Source organism: Pollachius pollachius, assembly GCF_949987615.1.
Source record: "Pollachius pollachius genome assembly, chromosome: 12".
Classification (NCBI taxonomy): Eukaryota; Metazoa; Chordata; class Actinopteri; order Gadiformes; family Gadidae; genus Pollachius; species Pollachius pollachius.
In genome coordinates, this window is record NC_136945.1 from 22,411,148 (window position 1) to 22,430,055 (window position 18,908).

Below are 18,908 nucleotides of genomic sequence, written 5' to 3' on the forward strand. Positions count from 1 at the left end.
AGACGCAGAGAGGGAGGGGAGGGGGAGGCGCAGAGAGGGGAGGGGAGGGAGACGCAGAGAGGGAGGGGAGGGGAGGTCGTTTTGGTCGTTTAGTTTCAGAATCTTTTCCTCTTCTCTGCTCTTTTCCGCTCTCTGTTTACTACTCTCAGCAGCTTCAGGATAATATAACCTTTATTAATCCCAGAGGGGAGTTGTGTGTGTTTGTAGCCCCGTCATGAAACTCAAAAGGAGTGCAAACAGAGTTAATCATTTCATGTAAACGCTGTGTCTCATCCAGTGAGACGTTGATAAAAAAAACCTCAACGTCAACACATCATGACAGCTCGGTCGTGTTCCCCGTGATAGATTAGCCTTCCTGCTACATGATAATCATAAAAACACAAACCCATGGTGACTCAGGAGTGGGTGATGGGAAGGCGTTGGCTGCAGGGGGGGGGGGCGGGCCGCTGGGCGGGGAGACAGCGACAGGACAAACACCACCCGGGCGTCGGAGTGTCTCGTCAGCGCTCCTACGCAACTGCCGTGGCGTCGGAGGTAGCGTGATGAATCACCGCCACAGACGGAACCATCGTCCCCGCTCCGTCCTGTCTGGGGGGGGCGGGGGCCCCTGGGTCTGCTCTGGGGGGCCGGGGCCCCTGGGTCTGTTCCGGGGGGCCGGGTCCCTGGGTCTGTTCTGGGGGGGGCGGGGCCCCTGGGTCTGCTCTGGGGGGAGCGGGGCCCCTGGGTCTGTTCTGGGGGGGGCGGGGCCCCTGGGTCTGTTCTGGGGGGCCGGGCCCCTGGGTCTGCTCTGGGGGGCCGGGGCCCCTGGGTCTGTTCTGGGGGGGGCGGGGCCCCTGGGTCTGTTCTGGGGGGGGCGGGGCCCCTGGGTCTGTTCTGGGGGGGCGGGGGCCCCTGGGTCTGTACTGCGTGGAGTCGGAGCCAACACAGCAGTTTGGGGCCTGTCGATCCGGGGGGAGTCTCTCCCTGTGTCTCCTCTCTCTCTCTCTTCCCTGTGTCTCTCTCTCTCCCTCTCCCTCTCCCTCTCCCTCTCTCTCTCTCTCTCTCCTCTCTCTCTCTCTCTCCCTGTGTCTCTCTCTCTCCCTCTCCCTCTCCCTCTCTCTCTCTCTCTCTCCTCTCTCTCTCTCTCCCTCTCTCTCTCTCTCTCTCTCTCTCTATCTCTCTCTCTGTATCTCTCCCTCTCCCTCTCTCTCTCTCCTCTCTCTCTCTCTCTCTCTCTCTCTCTCTCTCTCTCTCTCTCTATCTCTCTCTCTGTATCTCTCTCTCTCCCTCTCCCTCTCTCTCTCTCTCTCTCTCCTCTCTCTCTCTCTCCCTCTCTCTCTCTCTCTCTCTCTCTCTCTCTCTCTCTCTACTCCTCACCCTCCTCCTTCTCCTCCTTGGTGTTATTTTAATATAAAGTGTGAAACCAACCAGTGTTTATCCACCTGTGGAACGCGATCCCTAGTGGAGGGGGAAGGTACTGCAGGCCGTGAGTGTGATTTCATCCTTGAAATGGACAAATTTAGGTGAATGCAAAAAAGAATATAGATAATTAAAGATTTATATGTTATAAATACTGTTCAATAAATATAGAATAAGGGCTTGTTATTCTTCAAAAAATAGTGTTGCTTCATGCATTCCATCATATGTTTGGCCTTGTGATATAGTCCCAGTGGATAGTCCATTCCACTGGGAGAATAAGGCGAATAAGGCGCGTTGCTGACTGTTGCTTTCCACAGTGTCCCTCTAGCCCTGGCAGAGGGAAAGTAATAATTGTGCATAATAATGCAATAATTATAATAATCGTTTATTAAGGGGGTGCTGGCACTCCTTGCCCATCCACTTCATGTGTTTTTATCAATATTTTACAGTTTACGTAGGAGGTGGTTCGGCAAAGGTCTTGATGAGCATTTAGTGATACAACTAAAGACAAAGGTTGAGGACAGCTGGCATAGACAACAGGAATTAAACCTGATAAAAAACCTCCCTATCCTCTCTCTCCCTCTCTCTCCATCTCTCTCTCTCTCTCTCCCTCTCTCTCTCTCTCCATCTCTCTCTCTCTCTCTCCCTCTCCCTCTCTCACTTTCCCTTATATTTCACTCTTCCTCCACCTCCCCCTCTGTCTCATTTGCTTCCTTGGCCTCACTTTTACTTACACTGACATTCTTCCCACACACGCATACGCACACACGCGCACGCCCACGCACACACAGAGATAGTCCCTCTATCTCAGCTGGCCAGGGGTGGTTATTAATAGCTTTGCTTTCACAGAGCTTTCAGCTGCAGATACACACAAACACACAAACCACACACACACACACACACACACACACACACACACACATTCGGCCCACATCATATGCACAGTCACACTCGCTTCTGGGCACATGTATGTTGTGGGTGCATGTAGTGACTGAGAAGCAGGGTTAGTCATGTGTGTGTGTCTCGCTGCAGGCTTGCACCTTTAGCCCAGCTTCACATGTGAGTAGCTTTAGTGACACAGAGGCACCCTTAAGAGGCTAACCGCCAGCGTAAAAGGCACTATGTTAAGAAACTGTTTATTACCTGATAAGCACAGGGAAAGGTTCTGTGTTCCCCGTGGGTATCACACTATCCGCTGAATAGTCGGCCTCACCCTTAGTTGAAGGTTAAAAAATTCAGCCGCGGGTCTGTCGAGGTGCCCGCACACTGCCCCCACAAACACCAACAGCCAACCATTCTGGTAGAAGTTATAAGACACCGAGTGGACGACAGTGAAGAAACCCAACGCACCCTGTCAGATCGGCCCCATGTTGGTGTTTGTATGTGGGGCAGTTTGCACCTTAACTGACAGTTTGGATACAGTACATTAGCATCGTAGCTCAGTCTGAAAATAGTACACATGCAGTGCATATACAGTTCAGTACTGTACTCAACTTGGGACGGCATGTAGCTCAGGAGGTAGAGCAGGTTGACTGGTAACTGCAAGGTCGCTGGTTCGATCCCCGGCCCCCCCTAGCTGAGTGCCGAGGTGTCCCCGAGCACTCAAAGCAACGAGCTGGCTGTCGCCCTGCGTCAGCCAGCTCGTTGCTTTGAGTGGCCGCTGGTTACAAAAAAGTGCTACATAAATGCAGTCCATTTAACGTCTGCATTGGTACAGTATGGTGTGAGTACAGCATACCCTTGTTGTTTAATATTAATCTGTTTATTGGCCGATGCCTGTTAGTGGCAGGTAGCGCTGCTAGCATCCTTATTTAACGCTAGCCATATCAGTGCACCCTACGCTACAATACACTTAGCAATATGTTTGATTTAGCGCTCCATAATAATCTTTTACATTTCCTATAATTTCATCCCCGGAGCTGACTGTGTAAGTCTTTAGCGGCTAAGCTCGCGGCTGGTGCTAAGCTCGCGGCTGGTGTTGAAGCACATTAGCATGATTTAGCCAGCTGTCGCTACTTTGTGAAGACTCTCCACGTCCGATTTATTCCAGACTATTAAACCAAGGAAACCGGTCTGATTAAATCGTCTGCTCTTTATCCATCTGCGTCCCTTGCTTGCTAAGCTACGGCGGGCACCTGGCGCTGTTGCAAAGGTTAGCCTGTTCTCCAGCTGAGACAGAACAGTAGAAAGGCTTTTCCTCTTTTCTTTTTTTTCCAGGTCGTTTAGATACCTGCTGTGAACTCATTAACCTTTCTAACGAGCCTGGTTTATACGCGGCATATTAACCGCTGTCTCCCCGCCCTTTATGTTAATATGATCCCGTCTTAAAGGGAACTTTGAAGAACGTTAGACTGAGGCAGGAGAACTTGCAGTGTGGTCCGGTGTGTTCTGGGTCGTCAGAGCTGGTCTGATTCATGCTCAGGCTGTTTGGCTGGGAAGGATCCAGGTGATTAACAGAGTTGTGATGGGAGTCTTCCAGGGGAATGACTGTGGTTGGGAAAGTTCAGGGATTGGGGCTGGGTGTCTTCCAGGTGCTTAGCGGTGTTGTGTTGGGAGTGTTTCAGGGTATAAGCTCTGTTAATTGGTGCTTTAAATGTGTTCTCTGCACTGGGGCTGCATGCGTTTCTGGTGCTTAGAGCAAGCTTTTTGTTTTCGGTTTCTTCCAGGTGAAACTTAACTCGGCTGGGTGTGTTTCAGGTCATTAGTTCAGGTGTATACCAGCAGGTATTAAGTACTCTAGTTATCGGGTGTGTTCCAGCAGGTGCTGAGTTCTCTGGTTTTCGGGTCTGTTCCAACAGTCACTAAGTCCTCTTATTTTCGGGTGTGTTCCAACAACTACCAAATACCCTTATTCTCGGGTATGTTCCAAAAGTGACTCAGTACACTTGTTCTCAGGTGTGTTCCAACAGGTTCTAATTGCTCTTGCTCTCGGGTGTGTTCCAACGGGTCCTAAATTCCCTTGTTCTCGGGTGCGTTCCAACAGGCACTGAGCACCCTTGTTCCCCTGTGTGTTGCAGGGGATAAGTACTGGGTGTTCAAGGAGGTGTTTGCGGAGCCGGGCTACCCCCACAGCCTGGTGGAGCTGGGAAGTGGCCTGCCGCGCGCGGGCATCGACGCGGCTCTGCGCTGGGAGCCCGTGGGGAAAACGTACTTCTTCAAGGGGGAGCAGTACTGGAGGTTCAACGAGGAGAAGGGCTCCACCGACCCCGGGTACCCCAAGCCCATCAGCGTGTGGAAGGGGATCCCCGACGCACCGCAGGGAGCCTTCGTCAGCCGCGAGGGATGTGAGTAGACCCCCTGACTGACCTACTGACTGGCTGTCTGACTGACTGGCTGCGTCTGACTGACCACCTGACTGACGGACGACCTGACCGCCTGTCTGAATGACCGACCGACTGATACCCCTCCTCCGCCAACGCGGTTCCGGTGCTGGTTCGGAGCCGGTTCGGAGCCGGTGCCGATCTCAAACCAGTTCTTGGCTTTTCCACATAAATAATCGTGACACCGGGCCTGACCAACAGGTTACCACTCAGCACCAGCTCCACACTGGTCCAGAAACAAGAACCAGTGACGCCCAGGACCCGGTCAGCGTCAATTTAACGCCTTCATTTTAACGTTCTGAGGCGTTGCTAGGACAACGTGGTCGAATGCTCTGCCGCACCGACGTGGCTCTACTCTAGCACTGGAGTCTGTGGAAAATCCATCGGGTTATTGGGGAGTGTGCATGTAGAACAAACACTGAACCGGCACAAGCACCAGCCCGGCACCGCCACCGGGTTTGCTGGAAAGGGGGTATGATTGACCATCTGACCGACTGACCCTCTGACCGACTGACCGTCTGAGCCTTTATCGATTCGTTGTGTGATTGTGTAACTGTCGACCTGTCTGTCTGGCTGTCAGCCCGGCTGTCTGACTGTAGCTCTCTCTCTTTCTCTGTCCATCTGTCTGTCTGACCGTTTGTGTGTACGTCTAAACGTTTTTACACTGCCAAATGTGCCTGTCTTATGCCCGCCTTTTTCCCAGCATGGTCCGCTCGTTAACACAGACCAAGGTAATAAACCGGCTTGATTTCGCACCCCAATTTACCCTCTCGGACCCTCTCATATTGGGGGTTTCATTTAGATGTAAATGCGATTAGACGGCTCTGCGGTTGAAGGGGCGGGACCTGGGTAGAGGTGTTGCTGCGTTGCCTCTACAACAGAGACAACGCAGCGATATCAACATGAGTCGTTCTAACTGGAAAGAAGGTGGGAGTTTTTGCACTTGTAAAATAGTAGCCTGCACTGAGATGTCAACTCATTCGTGCATGAGAGTGGGTTGAAAAAAGGAAAGAAAAACATTAAAAGTATGCAAATTATTCTAAAGAGGTCGACTCTCAGCCCCGCCTGCTCCAATGAATCAAGGCGTGATGAAGGCAGCCCTCGGTTTTACAAAGGCAAGACAGTGAAATTGCCGGGTTTGCCGATGCCAGGTGTAAAAATGCCTTCTGTTAAGGCCCGCCCTCCTCACTAAGCAGGCCGGCTGATTGGCTGACAAGCTGGCGTTTATAAGTCACCCATCTTTATTCCTTTTTTTTTTTTATTCTTTATTCCAAGGATAGCCCCTTGAGATGCACCATCTCATTTTCGAGGGGGGGGTCCTCACAAATAATGACAAACAACACAGACATAATAAATGTACACTGAAACAGCAAAAAGGTGCGCAGTCTACGAGGCAGAGAGGAGATGTCTACACATGTCCCCGGCGCGGTGCGGCTCTGGTCCTCGGGTCGGGCCCCGGCCGGGGGCCGCTCACTGGGTCACATCCCACGCCCTCCTCTGCTAACTGGGGAGGAGCAACACGCTCTGCAGGCGGACTAATGACACGCGACCACATGCACGCACGCACTCACGCACGCACGCACGCACGCACGCACGCACTCACGCACGCACCCACATGCACGCACGCACGCATTCAGGCCCGCACACACACATACACGTACGCACAAACACACACACACACAGACATACACACACACGCATGCACACACAAACGCATCGCATACACATACACACACACACACACACACGCACGCACTCAAGCACACACACACACACACACACGCACACACACACACAATCACGCACTCAAGCACACACACACACACACACACAGAAACACACACACAGCTTCCTAGAAGGAGTCTTTCCATCAACACTTCTGCTTGGATGCCTCTCTCTGACCCCCTGGCTGTCATTGAGAGGAATTATATATTATATACACACACACACAAATGTACACACTGTGTTTGTACATGTGTGTGAGGAGTGGGAGTGTGTGTTTCTCCAACCATATGTATAGGAGCTTGCGCATAATTACTTTAAGGAGCAGAGAGAATGTATGTTTATGTGTTTAACCAATAGCTCTCTCTTTCCCTCTCTTGCTGCATCTCTCTCTCTCTTTCTCTCTGTCCTTCTTTTTCCCTCTCTATCTCTCCCTCTCTCTCCCTCTCTATCTCTCTCTCTCGCTCTCTCTCGCTATCTCTCCCTCCTTCTCTCTCTCTCTCTCCCTCTCTATCTCTCTCTCTCTCTCTATCTCTCCCTCTCTATCTCTCCCTCTCTCGCTCTCTCCCTCTCTCTCTCTCTCTCTCTCTTTCTCTCTCTCTCTCTCTCTCTCTCTCTCTCTCTCTCTCCCTCGCCCTCTCTCTCTCTCTCTGTCTTTGTGTGTGCAAGCTGTCCGCTGCGTCCCTGAAGCGTTGCGTAACGTAACCCTTTGACAATAACAACACGCGCTGGTTTAACGCGCCAGCTGACTGCAGCTCTGTGTGGTGCCGCCGCTGTACGGCTTTAATACGCTCTGGACCGCAGGACGAGAGCCTCATGGAGAGGCCAGTGGGGGAAGGGGATGGAAATAGCTGCTTCCCCATGCTGAAGCGCTGTGGCTGTTACTGTCATTCTCTCTCTTTGTCTCTCTTTCTCTGGCTCTCTGTCTCTCAATCCCTCTCCCCCTCTCTCTCTCTCTCTCTCTCGCTCTCTCTCTCTCTCTCTCTGGCTCCTCTCTCTGGCTCTCTCTCTCTCTGGCTCTCTCTTTCTCCCTGTGTCTCTCTCTCTCTGGCTCTCTCTCTTTTTCGCTGGCTTTCTCGCTCCCTCTCCCTCTCGCTATCTCTCTCTCCCTGCCTCTCTCTGTGTCTTTCTCGCTTTCTTTGGTTCTCTCTCACTGTCTCTCTTTCTCTCTTTCTTTGGTTCTCTCTCCTTGTCTCTCAATCCCTCTCCCTCTTTTTCCCTCTCCCTCTCTCTCTCTCTCTCTCTCTCTCTCTCTCTCTCTCTCGCTTTCTCTAGTTCTCTATCCTTGTCTCTCAATCCCTCCCCATCTCTCTCACGCTCAAGAGAAGAAATGCACATCTCCGAGGGGTTTTCACATCGCTGGAATAATAATCCTTGGGGCCAAATCCAAGGGAAAATCTGTTCCTCTCAAATGTCCTCAAAACGGCTTCTCCCTGGGGTGAAGGTTAGCGTTGCCTTACTTAGTTATGGACTTAGGCTATATAAAATAGAACTGATGAATACAATGTCATAGTTGTTATAATATATACAAACTATTTCGCAAACTAACTTTTTCCCCTGGATGGCTGTGAAAAACATCGGACGCTACAATTTCAGTTTCAATCGCGACTTGTTTCCGAACTATTTCAGAAACGACTTTGTGTAGAACTTAAACTCCTTCTCCCCCCCCCGCAGACTACACCTACTTCTACAAGGGCCGGGAGTACTGGAAGTTCGACAACAAGAACCTGGCGGTGGAGCCCGGCTACCCCAAGTCCATCCTGCGCGACTGGATGGGCTGCGACCAGTCGGGCATGGAGCGCTCGGGCGGCAACGGTAACCGCGGCGACCGCCAGCTGCCCCTGGACGACGTGGACATCATGGTGACCATCAACGACGTGCCCACCACGGTCAACGCCATCGCCGTGGTGATCCCCTGCATCCTGTCGCTGTGCATCCTGGTGCTCGTCTACACCATCTTCCAGTTCAAGAACAAGGGGGTGCAGCAGACCGCCGTGCCCCAGGACTACTACAAGTACCCCGTGCAGGAGTGGGTATGACCCTGCCAGAGGTCAAAGGTCAAAGGGCGGAGTGGAGTTTTTGCGGAGGGTCGTGACTTTGTCCGCTTGGTAACAGAGCTAGCAGCTAATGGTTGCTAGCAGCGCGACCGGACGGACAAACGGAGAGCGACGCTAGGAGGCTAACGGCGTGCCAAACATTAGCAACGAATCCTACGGTTAAGGCGGTTAAAAAAGTATTGGAGGATGCTCGGAGGATGGGCGTCCTGAAAGTTAGTGTGTGTGTGTGTGTGTGTGTGTGTGTGTGTGTGTGTGTGCGTGTGTCTGTTTGTGTGTGTGTCTGTGTGTCTGTGAGACTCGTGCCTGTCTCGATACACTAAACACCTTAGTGTGAAAAGAATGAGGTGGGTCACCTGAAGGTCAACTACGTCCTCACAAACCAACTGAATTCTCAAGGATTAACAGCCAGTGGGATTCTGGGGACTACTACACCTGCCTTGCTCATGAGCTCTGTGGCGATCGCTGCCGGGCAGAACAGTTTGGTCTGAGAGGAACCGACTTTACAGACTTTGAAGTGAGAACTATGACACAAGAAAACAAACTGGGTCCGATCCCGTCTGCGAGCCGGGACAGACGACAGCGTGTACACCTGTACTATCGGGGGGTTCAAACGACTCGTATTAAAACAACAGGAGAAAAACTAATCGAAAAATAAAACACTTGAAAATAAAATGTAGGTAGAAAGGCCATAACAACAGGAAAACCAAGGAATTGTTTTTTTATGGATGACTTTTTTTCCTTTGATTTACTTCTCTGTTTGACAGTGACGTCGCATTGTAAGAGGACTTTTACCTCCTAAAAAAACAAAAAAAACTAAACACAACAAACATTTCCATCCCGATCCACACAGGCCTTTGACAGCTCCGACTGCAGCCGAGACAAGTTAAGTTAACACAAGGAAAGATTTCACCACAAACTGCAAGGAAGAGTAAAACAGTGAGACAACAGGCCCGCCTCCCTCTCCCCTGTCTAGCACATGCTTTGTGCCTTCCCTGAAGCCAGGCAGACGCTCTGTGAATGGAGAAGCACAATGAGAGAGTAGTCAACAATGTGGAGAACAGCTCTGTTGTCCCCTGCGCTTTGTCTCTGCTGCTCGTTCTCCTCTGGCCCGTAATTATGACGCTCGCAGCAGCAGCACGGATGAACTGGATGGCTTAGTTTGGATCCCTTCTCCCAGGCTATTTTGTTCTCTACATTCTTTCCTCATTGCTACAGATTTGTTTCTCTCTCCTCTCTCTCTCTCTCTCTCTCTCTCTCTCTCTCTCTCTCTCTCCCCCTCTCCCTCTCTCTCTCCCTCTCTCCCTCCCCTTCCCCTCTCTCTCCCACGCAGTACAGTAGGTCGCTCGGAGCAGAGTACTCGATAAAAAGATGAGAGAACCAAACAAAAATAACAAATGATTTTAATGAGCAGGTGAGAGAGAGAGAAAAAAAGAGAGAAGAGTCGCTGGGAGTGCAGAGGGATGAAGGGAACAGAAAGAAGAGGGATGGAGGGGGGGACGGAGGGATGAAAAGAGATGTATGGGCTGTTTATGTATGCCTGCTTCAGCACAGGGGCATCGACCAGCCTAATGAAGTAGCTCTGTTCTCTGATAGTGGCCGCTCTCTCTCATATCTCCACCTCTCCCTCTCTCCTCATATCTCTCTCTTCTCTCAGTCCATCCACCCCTCTCTTTATCCTCTTTCACAAAGTCACTCTCTCATGCTCCTCCCTCTCTTATCCTACGTCGCCCGCATTCTCCTACAGCCCTCGCTTCCATTCTCTCTAACTCTCTCTGTCTCTCTCTCTCTCTCTCCCTCTCTCTCTCACCCTCTCTCTCCCTCTCCGGTGGTGTGTTCTCTCCCTCGCTCTCCCCAGGGTCAGCGTGTCGTTCCTCTCTATTGATATTCCTCTCTGGACTCTGCCAGCGCAGCGGGACGCCTCTAAGTCACCGGGAGCTCAATAGTTGTCCTGCGGAAATCGGTGTCATTAGCCGGGCGCCGCCTGCGCTCGCTGCGTTTAATGAAGTGCCGTTACCGACGCACCTGCCCCGGCAGTTACCGACGCACCTGCCCCGGCCGTTACGACGCACCTGTCGCGGCCGTTACCGACGCACCTGTCGCGGCCGTTACCGACGCACCTGTCGCGGCCGTTACCGACGCACCTGTCGCGGCCGTTACCGACGCACCTGTCGCGGCCGTTACCGACGCACCCATGAGCCCATGAGGACGGTTTTCCAGAGTGTCCATTTTGACCCTGTGTCACGTCTTTACAAAAGACTAAATGGAGTTGATGTGGGTTTTTTTCAGCACGCTTCACGCGCCCACCCAACCCAGTAGGAAGTGATTCATGAACGAGAATCGACGTTTTAAAAGTTTGCGTTTGTGTGTTGAGATGTTGAAGACTGTTTTAGGCGCTACACTCACTCATTCACCGAGCGGCCATCTTGTTTCTAACCCTAGCAGGGCAGGGGAGATGAATGTGGGATGAGGTTAAATACGGTACACTTTGTATCATCACCTGTGGTGGTCTGTGATGTACGGTTCGCCCTCGTCAGGGCTGCGGTAGAGAGGCTGAAGACCGTATTGTTCAAGGGGATTTTAACTCTGAGTCACTGCTTAGTAGGACTCAGGAGCGGCCATCATTATATACACGCATCGTTGTGCTTAGCGCACGCACATGCACACACACACACACACACACACACACACAAACCCATACACACGTATTGGAAAAGTCTGCCTGCAAACAGAGCACATTCACGCATATGTACGGGCACGCTCACATGCATGCACAAACAGCTACATTCTCTAGTGCACATAAAGTACACGCACACACAATCACACACACACTCGGAAAACAAGTGGCAGAGAGCATTTCTTTGCACATCTTCCCCAAGGCCACTCACTCATTTCTCCATCCAGATTAATGGGTGCATTATGTCTGTCTCCCTCCATCGCTCTCCTCTCTCTCTCTCTCTCTCCATCTCTCTCCCTCACCCTCCCTCATCCTCCCTCCTGTGAATCTCTACTTCTCTTCTCTCTCTCTCCCTCCCTCTCGCCCTCTCACTCCTCCCCATATCCCCTCTCTCTCCTTCTCCACCTCCCTCTCCACATCCATCTCTCCGGCTTGACCCTTGAAATTGAATGTGCTGCACTCTCTTGTCTACAGAATTATGCGTCTGTGGTTCGAGTGCAATTCACCGTACTCGGCATAGGTTCAATTCTCCCCGCTCTGTCTCGTTTCGGTTGTCTGTACACCGTATATAATATATCCATCTGCTCCAGGCCTCTTGCGGCCCATCGATTCAGCGGAAAGCATTTGTGTGTTCAGTATAGACTCCGACCTCATACTCTGACTGCCAGTCTGTCCACCCTCTACCGGTGCTCTAACAGGGTCTGAAGGACCAGGAGAAACACTGAATGTTGTCCAACGACCCTATATCCCGTCGGTTCAGTAGGAGTGCGTGTGATTGGTTGGGTACAGAGATAACGACTTTGTGAGGTGTTTTTAAGTGAGTGTATCACCCTACAATAGGATTTCAGCTGGTTTGGTTTCATTGTGAGATTGACAACATAAAACACACTTTGGTTGTTTTGCCGTATTTCAAAAGCAGAGGTTTTGTGGAAGATGCAAAGCTTTGATACAGAATAGACATTTACACCTCACCGAACTTGAGAAACACGAATCCTAATGCTTGTCATTGATAATTGGTTGAGAGGAGCTGGCCTGGGCAGTGCTTCGTAGTAAATCAAATCCAGCTATCTGGTGTCCTTGTACCTGGATACACGGCTGAAATCAGCATTCATGAGTCTTAGCCTCGTCTGATAAGGACGGCTATCGACTCGTACGGTCTGGGAGTCGTTGGATTAGCCCTGACCCCAAGACAAGTTGGAACTCTTCTGCAACCAGAACTTCGTACATTATTGTGAGTGCTTCCATACGCTTTCACCCAACAAACTTCTACCCGTCCCCGTGAAATAGGTGTGGATAAGGTTTAACAGGCTCTCTGTTCTTATACAAAGGACCAATAACCCTCAACACTTTTCAATCAGAAAGGTATCATTAATTATCTATAGCTTAGAAGGACTCCATCTCCGATTACCCCATGTGTGTCTCATGTGGGGTCCCCAAACCCCATACACTGGAATATTCTCAATTGTACCATTTTTTACTGTTTTTATTTGAGTTCCCGGACCTTGATGCACTGGCTACTGATCGTCTTCCTCGGAGCTCAGGCTGGAAGTGCTTTGAAAGTTGTGGTTCATTTCCTTATCTTCACCTGTCCAGAAGAAATATACTGTGAGCTAAGGGAGATTAAGAGAGTTTCCTGACAGGCAGCTTCCCTTAGCTCGAGGCTAGGGGAAGCTGCACTGCTGGAACAAGTGAGATTAGAACGTGCTGGTTTGTCAGCAATGGCGGAATATAATGATGTTTTTACAGTTTAACAAAGCAAGAGCTGGAGTAGAAAGGCATAAATGTGGGCTTTCAGCAACTTCTACCCAACAGGGATGGAGGATGCATTGAATCAATCTCATGGCGTTGGAGACTTTTCCCTCACATCACCGCTGAACGTCATTAAATATCTTCCACTTACTTCCTGCCAGCAGTAATGTGTGGTCATTGCGATGGTGGTTATTATAGTAGAGAGAGAAAGCGGGCTAATGTCCCTGCATCCTTACCTGGCAGTACTTAGGCCTGAGCTAAATAAAGACCACCATTCAAACATCACCAAACTACACCATTCATGAAGGACCCCATTCAGCCTCTCATTCACTTAACCTCACCGCTCACATCTCCATTGGTAAGCCTGGGGTATTGGAGGACGCTAGTTGATTGCTCAAGGGTTCTTAGGCAGTCCGATGCTGAGTACGCCAAAGGACCCTAAACAGTTTCCTCAGTGCTAATTTCACTGCCGCTTCCGATAAGATGGAGAACTCTACATCTGGTATCGTTGGGTCTGGTCTGGTCTCGTTGGGTCTGGTCTGGTCTCGTTGGGTCTGGTCTGGTCTTTATCCAAGTCTTCATCCACTGGAATCTTGATGCTTTGTTAAATATTATCTTTAATATTTATCTTAATGGCTGTAGAGATTATGTAACACAAATTATAATTAAATTATAATTTTTCAGGATAATATAAATCATATTTATGATGTTGTGTGGACAGTTTACAGAGGTAGAACCTATTTATTAGGGCATGTGTCTGGTTTTCACGATGGCAGTTTTCTCAAAGTGTAGACCTGCCTGGACCTAATTATATATTTACTATATATAGGGCTATATATATAACTAACTTGATGATGGTGGAAGGCCACACAAACATATGCTCATTACATTTCAGAAAGAAATACATAACTTTATATGGAATATTATTTTGTAAAATATTTGTTGAAAATATCCTCTATGATGAACCTCTGATTATTTTAATGTATTTGTTCAGTTACGACCAATGGCAGTAGATCTATTAAATATAGACAGTATACAGAAAGTGATGTCAGACAGAAGGAAAACAAGCTACACAATACATACATTTCCCCATTTTCACTCTACCTTCCTGACATTTTAAATCTGGTGTTTCAAAGCAATTTAGGACCTGAAAGGTCATTGTACAGAATCACTCGCTGTAAACTCCAGTCATGCAGTTTTAAGTAAAGTTTACATATTTTAGTTCAGAGAACGCATCACAAGAATTTACCTTCCAACACTTGAGGTGTCGGCCGGAGAGGAGTCAAACTGTACATATGAACTATGTCTCGCTGAGGACTAGTGGTTTACAGCGGTTTGAGTACGACGTAGATGTCTTTGTGGAAACCTAAGTGGTAGAAAGGCGCTTATAAGAGAAGAGATTTGTTGCTTTTTACACATTATAACAAGATTTTACATGGGCTTTTATGAACTTTGTGTGTTGGGCTGAGTTGTCTGTCAACATTTAGACCTTATCTCCATCTTACATACTTTCTATACTCCTCACTGAGCGCAATGGGTCCTCTGAACTGAAGACCAGACTCTACTGGGTTTGGAAATCAGTCATGGGATGAACTGGATCGACCCGGGACTGTGTATGTGGATCGGTTTGGTTTGTCTGATTGGAAGAACCAAAGGGAAGGAGACAGACTTGGCAACTATGGTTACTTGAGGTGATGTTGTCACCCTTGGTGTAATTTTGTACCGATTACTGCTCCAACCGCACCTTGTCCACTAGATGAACTTGATTTTTCACAGGAACAATATAACAAGGGGTAGGCGAGTGGTTCGGTGGTTCCTTTTGATTCCAGTGCAGACAAATTAAATGATTCAAAACAAAAAAAAAACGTTTTAAAAAATGTATCTCAGTGGGGAAGGTATATGCTAGGCTAACCCCGGTTATCACCTAGCATTAGCTTAGACTGCAAAGGTTCTGTTGAGGGCTTTTGTCCCATGTCTGGGGGCGCAGTTCTGGGTTTCAGCAACAGTGAGTTGCCTTTATTGGCAGAGTTAACCATGCGACTCCAGAGTCTATAAAACGACCGGCTACCCTCACCAGGGATGGATTAACATTATTACAGTCACTCCAGAGAATGATGAGCACTCTCACCCATGAAACGGCTCATTTATTTTCCTGATTATAAAGCTTTGTTTTCTACTTCCAGAAGCAGTTTTAACTTGGTTTGTCATCATATAATTTTAACTGCTGCTGAGCTACTCCTCAAAAGAGTTTAGCTGTCGATCCCTATATTTGCTTCTGGGCTTCTTGTTGCTACATGCTAACAGCTAGCTAGTTAAGCTAGTCTGTAGCTCCCTAAAACATAACATTTTAAAGGTTAAAAACAATCTCTGGTGAGTGTTTAGTTTGGTTGAATGTTTTTTTTTTAAGTCTACCTTTAACTTGTTGTTGCCTTTCATTTCTTCTTATGAGAAAAACTAGCTGAGGAAACAAAACATATCAAGGTAGAGAGAAGAGACTTTTCACGTATTTATCAACGTTTTTTGGATAATACTACAATACTATGACTTGGGTTATATCTGATATAACTAAGAAACTTTTGGAGTCAATTTTTTTGTTATGAAAACAATATGCTTTCTGTATATACCATGCATTTTGTTTGGAAGTGGATTATTAAAAAAATGAATTATATAAAAGAAAATCAAGAAATAAAAAAATTCTACCTATGCTCACTTCTCTACACGCAAAACAGTGCACCGTTCCGCTGTCGGTACATTTGTTGTTTTTTTACCTGCTTTTGTTTTTTATTTATTTGTTTCCTTTTTATAAAAAAAATAAAAAACGTTATGGACTCAAGAGTCATGTAAATAGACTGAAGAAAAACTTTGTATTTTTATTTATCTTCATCGTTTACGCAGCATAAAACTTGCTTAAAACGTACGGCAGTGCTTACACTGAGGCATGTTCCAGTCAAATACAGGTTTATTTATAACAGAAAAAACTTTATTACTTCTTCAAGGTTACTTAAGTGGTTTTATTTGTCACGCCAGATATCTACAGAACTCACTGCGTCATGTTATTGAACTGTCAATAAAAAGTCAAAGCATCAGTGTCTGCTTCTCAATGCTTCTCTCTCAGCTCCGGCATTCCAATCGTTTAGAGGTGGGAATACATGAGCATTCATATAGAGTAAAATTCAATACCGCTAATCTCTATATAATCAACTCTAATAACACCATACAAACCTCCTTTTCCATCATTATATTCCCCAAATTTGATTTTAGATTTGTTTTCGAGTGTTTGTCTCCCAGATATAAACTTTTCAAACGACAAGAAAATATTGCTAAATGTACACCATCCTATCGGTTTACCGAGGAGAATCACAGGGGGAAGAGGGACAGAGCACTCCTACAACATAAACAACAGGATCGATTCCACCCAAGCAGTTTAGGGTAGCAGAGTGATTAATATGCAGCTTGAAGCACAATGAGGCACAAATAAAGAAATCTATCCCATCTTCATTTAAATATAATCAATCTTTATGTAAATGTGATCTATGCTATCTTAACTTTAATTACTTCTGTGGGTGCAAAAAAAACATTTAATTCGCTCCGTCAAACTCGCTTTATTTGAGTGACAGACCGGCCCAGTATTAAAAGCAGAGCTGTTGATACCCTTTAGCTTAGGGGGGTGGGGGAGTTATCATGATAACCTTATGTCCCCTGGCCATAGCTTTGAGGGGCTAAGAGCATGGTTTGCATTTATTATGTGATGTGGTTTTACCTACGTAATACCTTAAAGGATTTAGTAGTGAAACTTTAATAAACAACTATTTTACTTTTCATTATTTAACTGTATCTAAAATAACAGTTGCCCAAGGCTCAACCAGTTAGTTACTGGACATAGGGGATCTAAACCAGAACCATTAGGTTGGAAGTTGACCACCCTAACCACTACAATATCCTTCTCTAGTTTAAGGCTAGAGTAGGCTGCCTTTTGGACCATTTGCCATGAAAAGGAGTTCAAGCAACAGTAAATACTTAAAGGTGCTGTAGGTCATAAATAAAAGTGACTTTTTGAGTTTAATTGGTTAGAACGGCATAGTGATCGTCAGCCAGTGAGTGAGTGAAAGTCACTCAGAATGTCTGTCTCAGGGTCAGTTTGTCTGGCTCCCTATTAGGATTCTGGCTGCTCCTGGGTCATTTCTGTCACCACAGCTCTGATGCTCCGGTTCAGGGAATCCATTTGCATCAAATGCAACACTTCTCAATGTCAGAGAAATGTAGGGAGGGAGGAGAGAGGGAGGGAGGGAGGAGAGAGTGAAGGGATGTTTAGTTTCAAAATCTGTTCCTCTTGGGATTCTTCTGGTGTCTCTCTCTTTACAACTCCTTCCTCTTGCCTACGGCGCCTTAATACTGCTCCCCTCCGAGCCGACAAACGTTTCTACATTTCCCTGCATTGTGAGGTTACCATGACATTACGTAACTCCTCACACCACACCGCTCCTCGCTCAACAACCTTGGACCAAAACAACTCCAGCTCCAACGCAGTGAACGGCGGCTGGAGGTCAGATCTGCCGTCTGGACGTCGTCCATCCAGGACAGAGGCCGGGGCGGCCTTGTAAGTAGCCCAATGTGCACCGCCATCGCGCTCCACAAAACAGTCCATCTCAGGGTCTTCAGTTCTGCAGTCACAGCGGACCACCGGGAACAAACCAGATCACTCTTTTAAACTCCTTCCCAAACTTGTATCGGATGTTCGTTCTTGACGAGCGGCGCACTCACGCAGCCGTCCGTATTAACTCTGCAACGATACTCTGCTGATCCGCTGCGGGGAAACAAACCTTTATAATCCACTTGTCATGTCCACTTTGTGGGTTGTTTACGTCGTTCGTTACTTGTACAGAAACTACGGCCTGGGCGTCCACAAGAGGAACAGAGACAGGAGGGGCCTGATTCACCATGCGGCCATGCAACCAGGATGGCCGTTCTGTGAAGAAAGCCCATCAAACTGTCCGGGGGGGGGGGGGTGTGCACAAGCTCAGTACCAGTTGGTGCATGAGATCATGAAAATCATGTCGTCCACCTTCCGGTTTCCCAGCATGCACTGGGGCAGCTCCCCTGGGCTGTGTGTGACTGGAGGAGGGATGGAGGGAGGGAGAGAGAGAGATGGAGGGAGGGAGAGAGAGAGATGGAGGAAGGGAGAGAGAGATGGAGGGAGGGAGAGAGAGAGATGGAGGGAGGGAGAGAGAGTTTGAGGGATGGTATCTCCATGCATTATTCAGGGCTGTGTTGTAGCGTGTTGAGTTGCCGGTGTCGTGTTTCCTGAAGGTTTTTTAGCCTTGATGATAATTACCTTGGGGTGTGCTAGTGTGTTTGAGTTATGTGTGTGTGTGTGTGTGTGTGTGTGTGTGTGTGTGTGTGTGTGTGTGTGTGTGTGTGAGTGAGGTGTGTCGGTCACAGTGTTGGTGTGTTTGTGGGTGTGTCCGTCCGTGCATGTGTTTGAGTGTGTGTGAGTAAGGGCATGTAAACAGTACATTTGTCCCAATACTATCTATATATATATATATATATATCTCAAACCAAAACATAAACAAAAGATTAATAAATAAACAAAGTCAGGTGATCACTCACCTGGGGGGGCGGGGCCTGAGCTCTGGCTGCTTTGGGAGTCCTGTGGTTGGTTGCTAGGCGCCCTGCCTTCTCCTTCCTCCTTGCCCTCCTTCCCTCCCTCCTCACTCCTCTCTGCTCCTCCCTTCTCCTCCTCTGGCAGGCCGGTCCTCCTCTCCTGGCTCCTCTGCTCAGTGTCCATGGCAACACACCTGGGGAAACACACCTGTAAACCGGTACAAGAGGATGTTCTGTTATGTATACGATCCCATTGGACGAGTCATTTAGAAGACAAATGTATCCATGGTAACACAGAGTGAGTTCAGAGAGAGGTCATTAAGGAGCAGGTAGGGGTTAGACAGTACAGAGACAGGTCATTAGGAGCAGGTAGGGGTTAGACAG

The 18,908-nt window shown here is 48.3% G+C and overlaps 1 protein-coding gene across 1 annotated transcript in view; it reads left to right on the top strand.

Moving 5' to 3' along the window:
• The window catches only part of mmp24 (matrix metallopeptidase 24), a gene marked incomplete at its 3' end in the record, with an annotated part of 39,881 nt that extends 31,402 nt beyond the window's left edge, over window positions 1-8,479 (top strand). The window contains exons 6-7 of the mRNA XM_079747709.1: window positions 4,416-4,682; window positions 8,115-8,479. Coding sequence (XP_079603835.1) covers window positions 4,416-4,682; window positions 8,115-8,479 — 632 coding nt within the window. The remainder of the gene's footprint in view (window positions 1-4,415; window positions 4,683-8,114) is intronic.
• Between the last annotated feature and the right edge of the window lie 10,429 nt (window positions 8,480-18,908).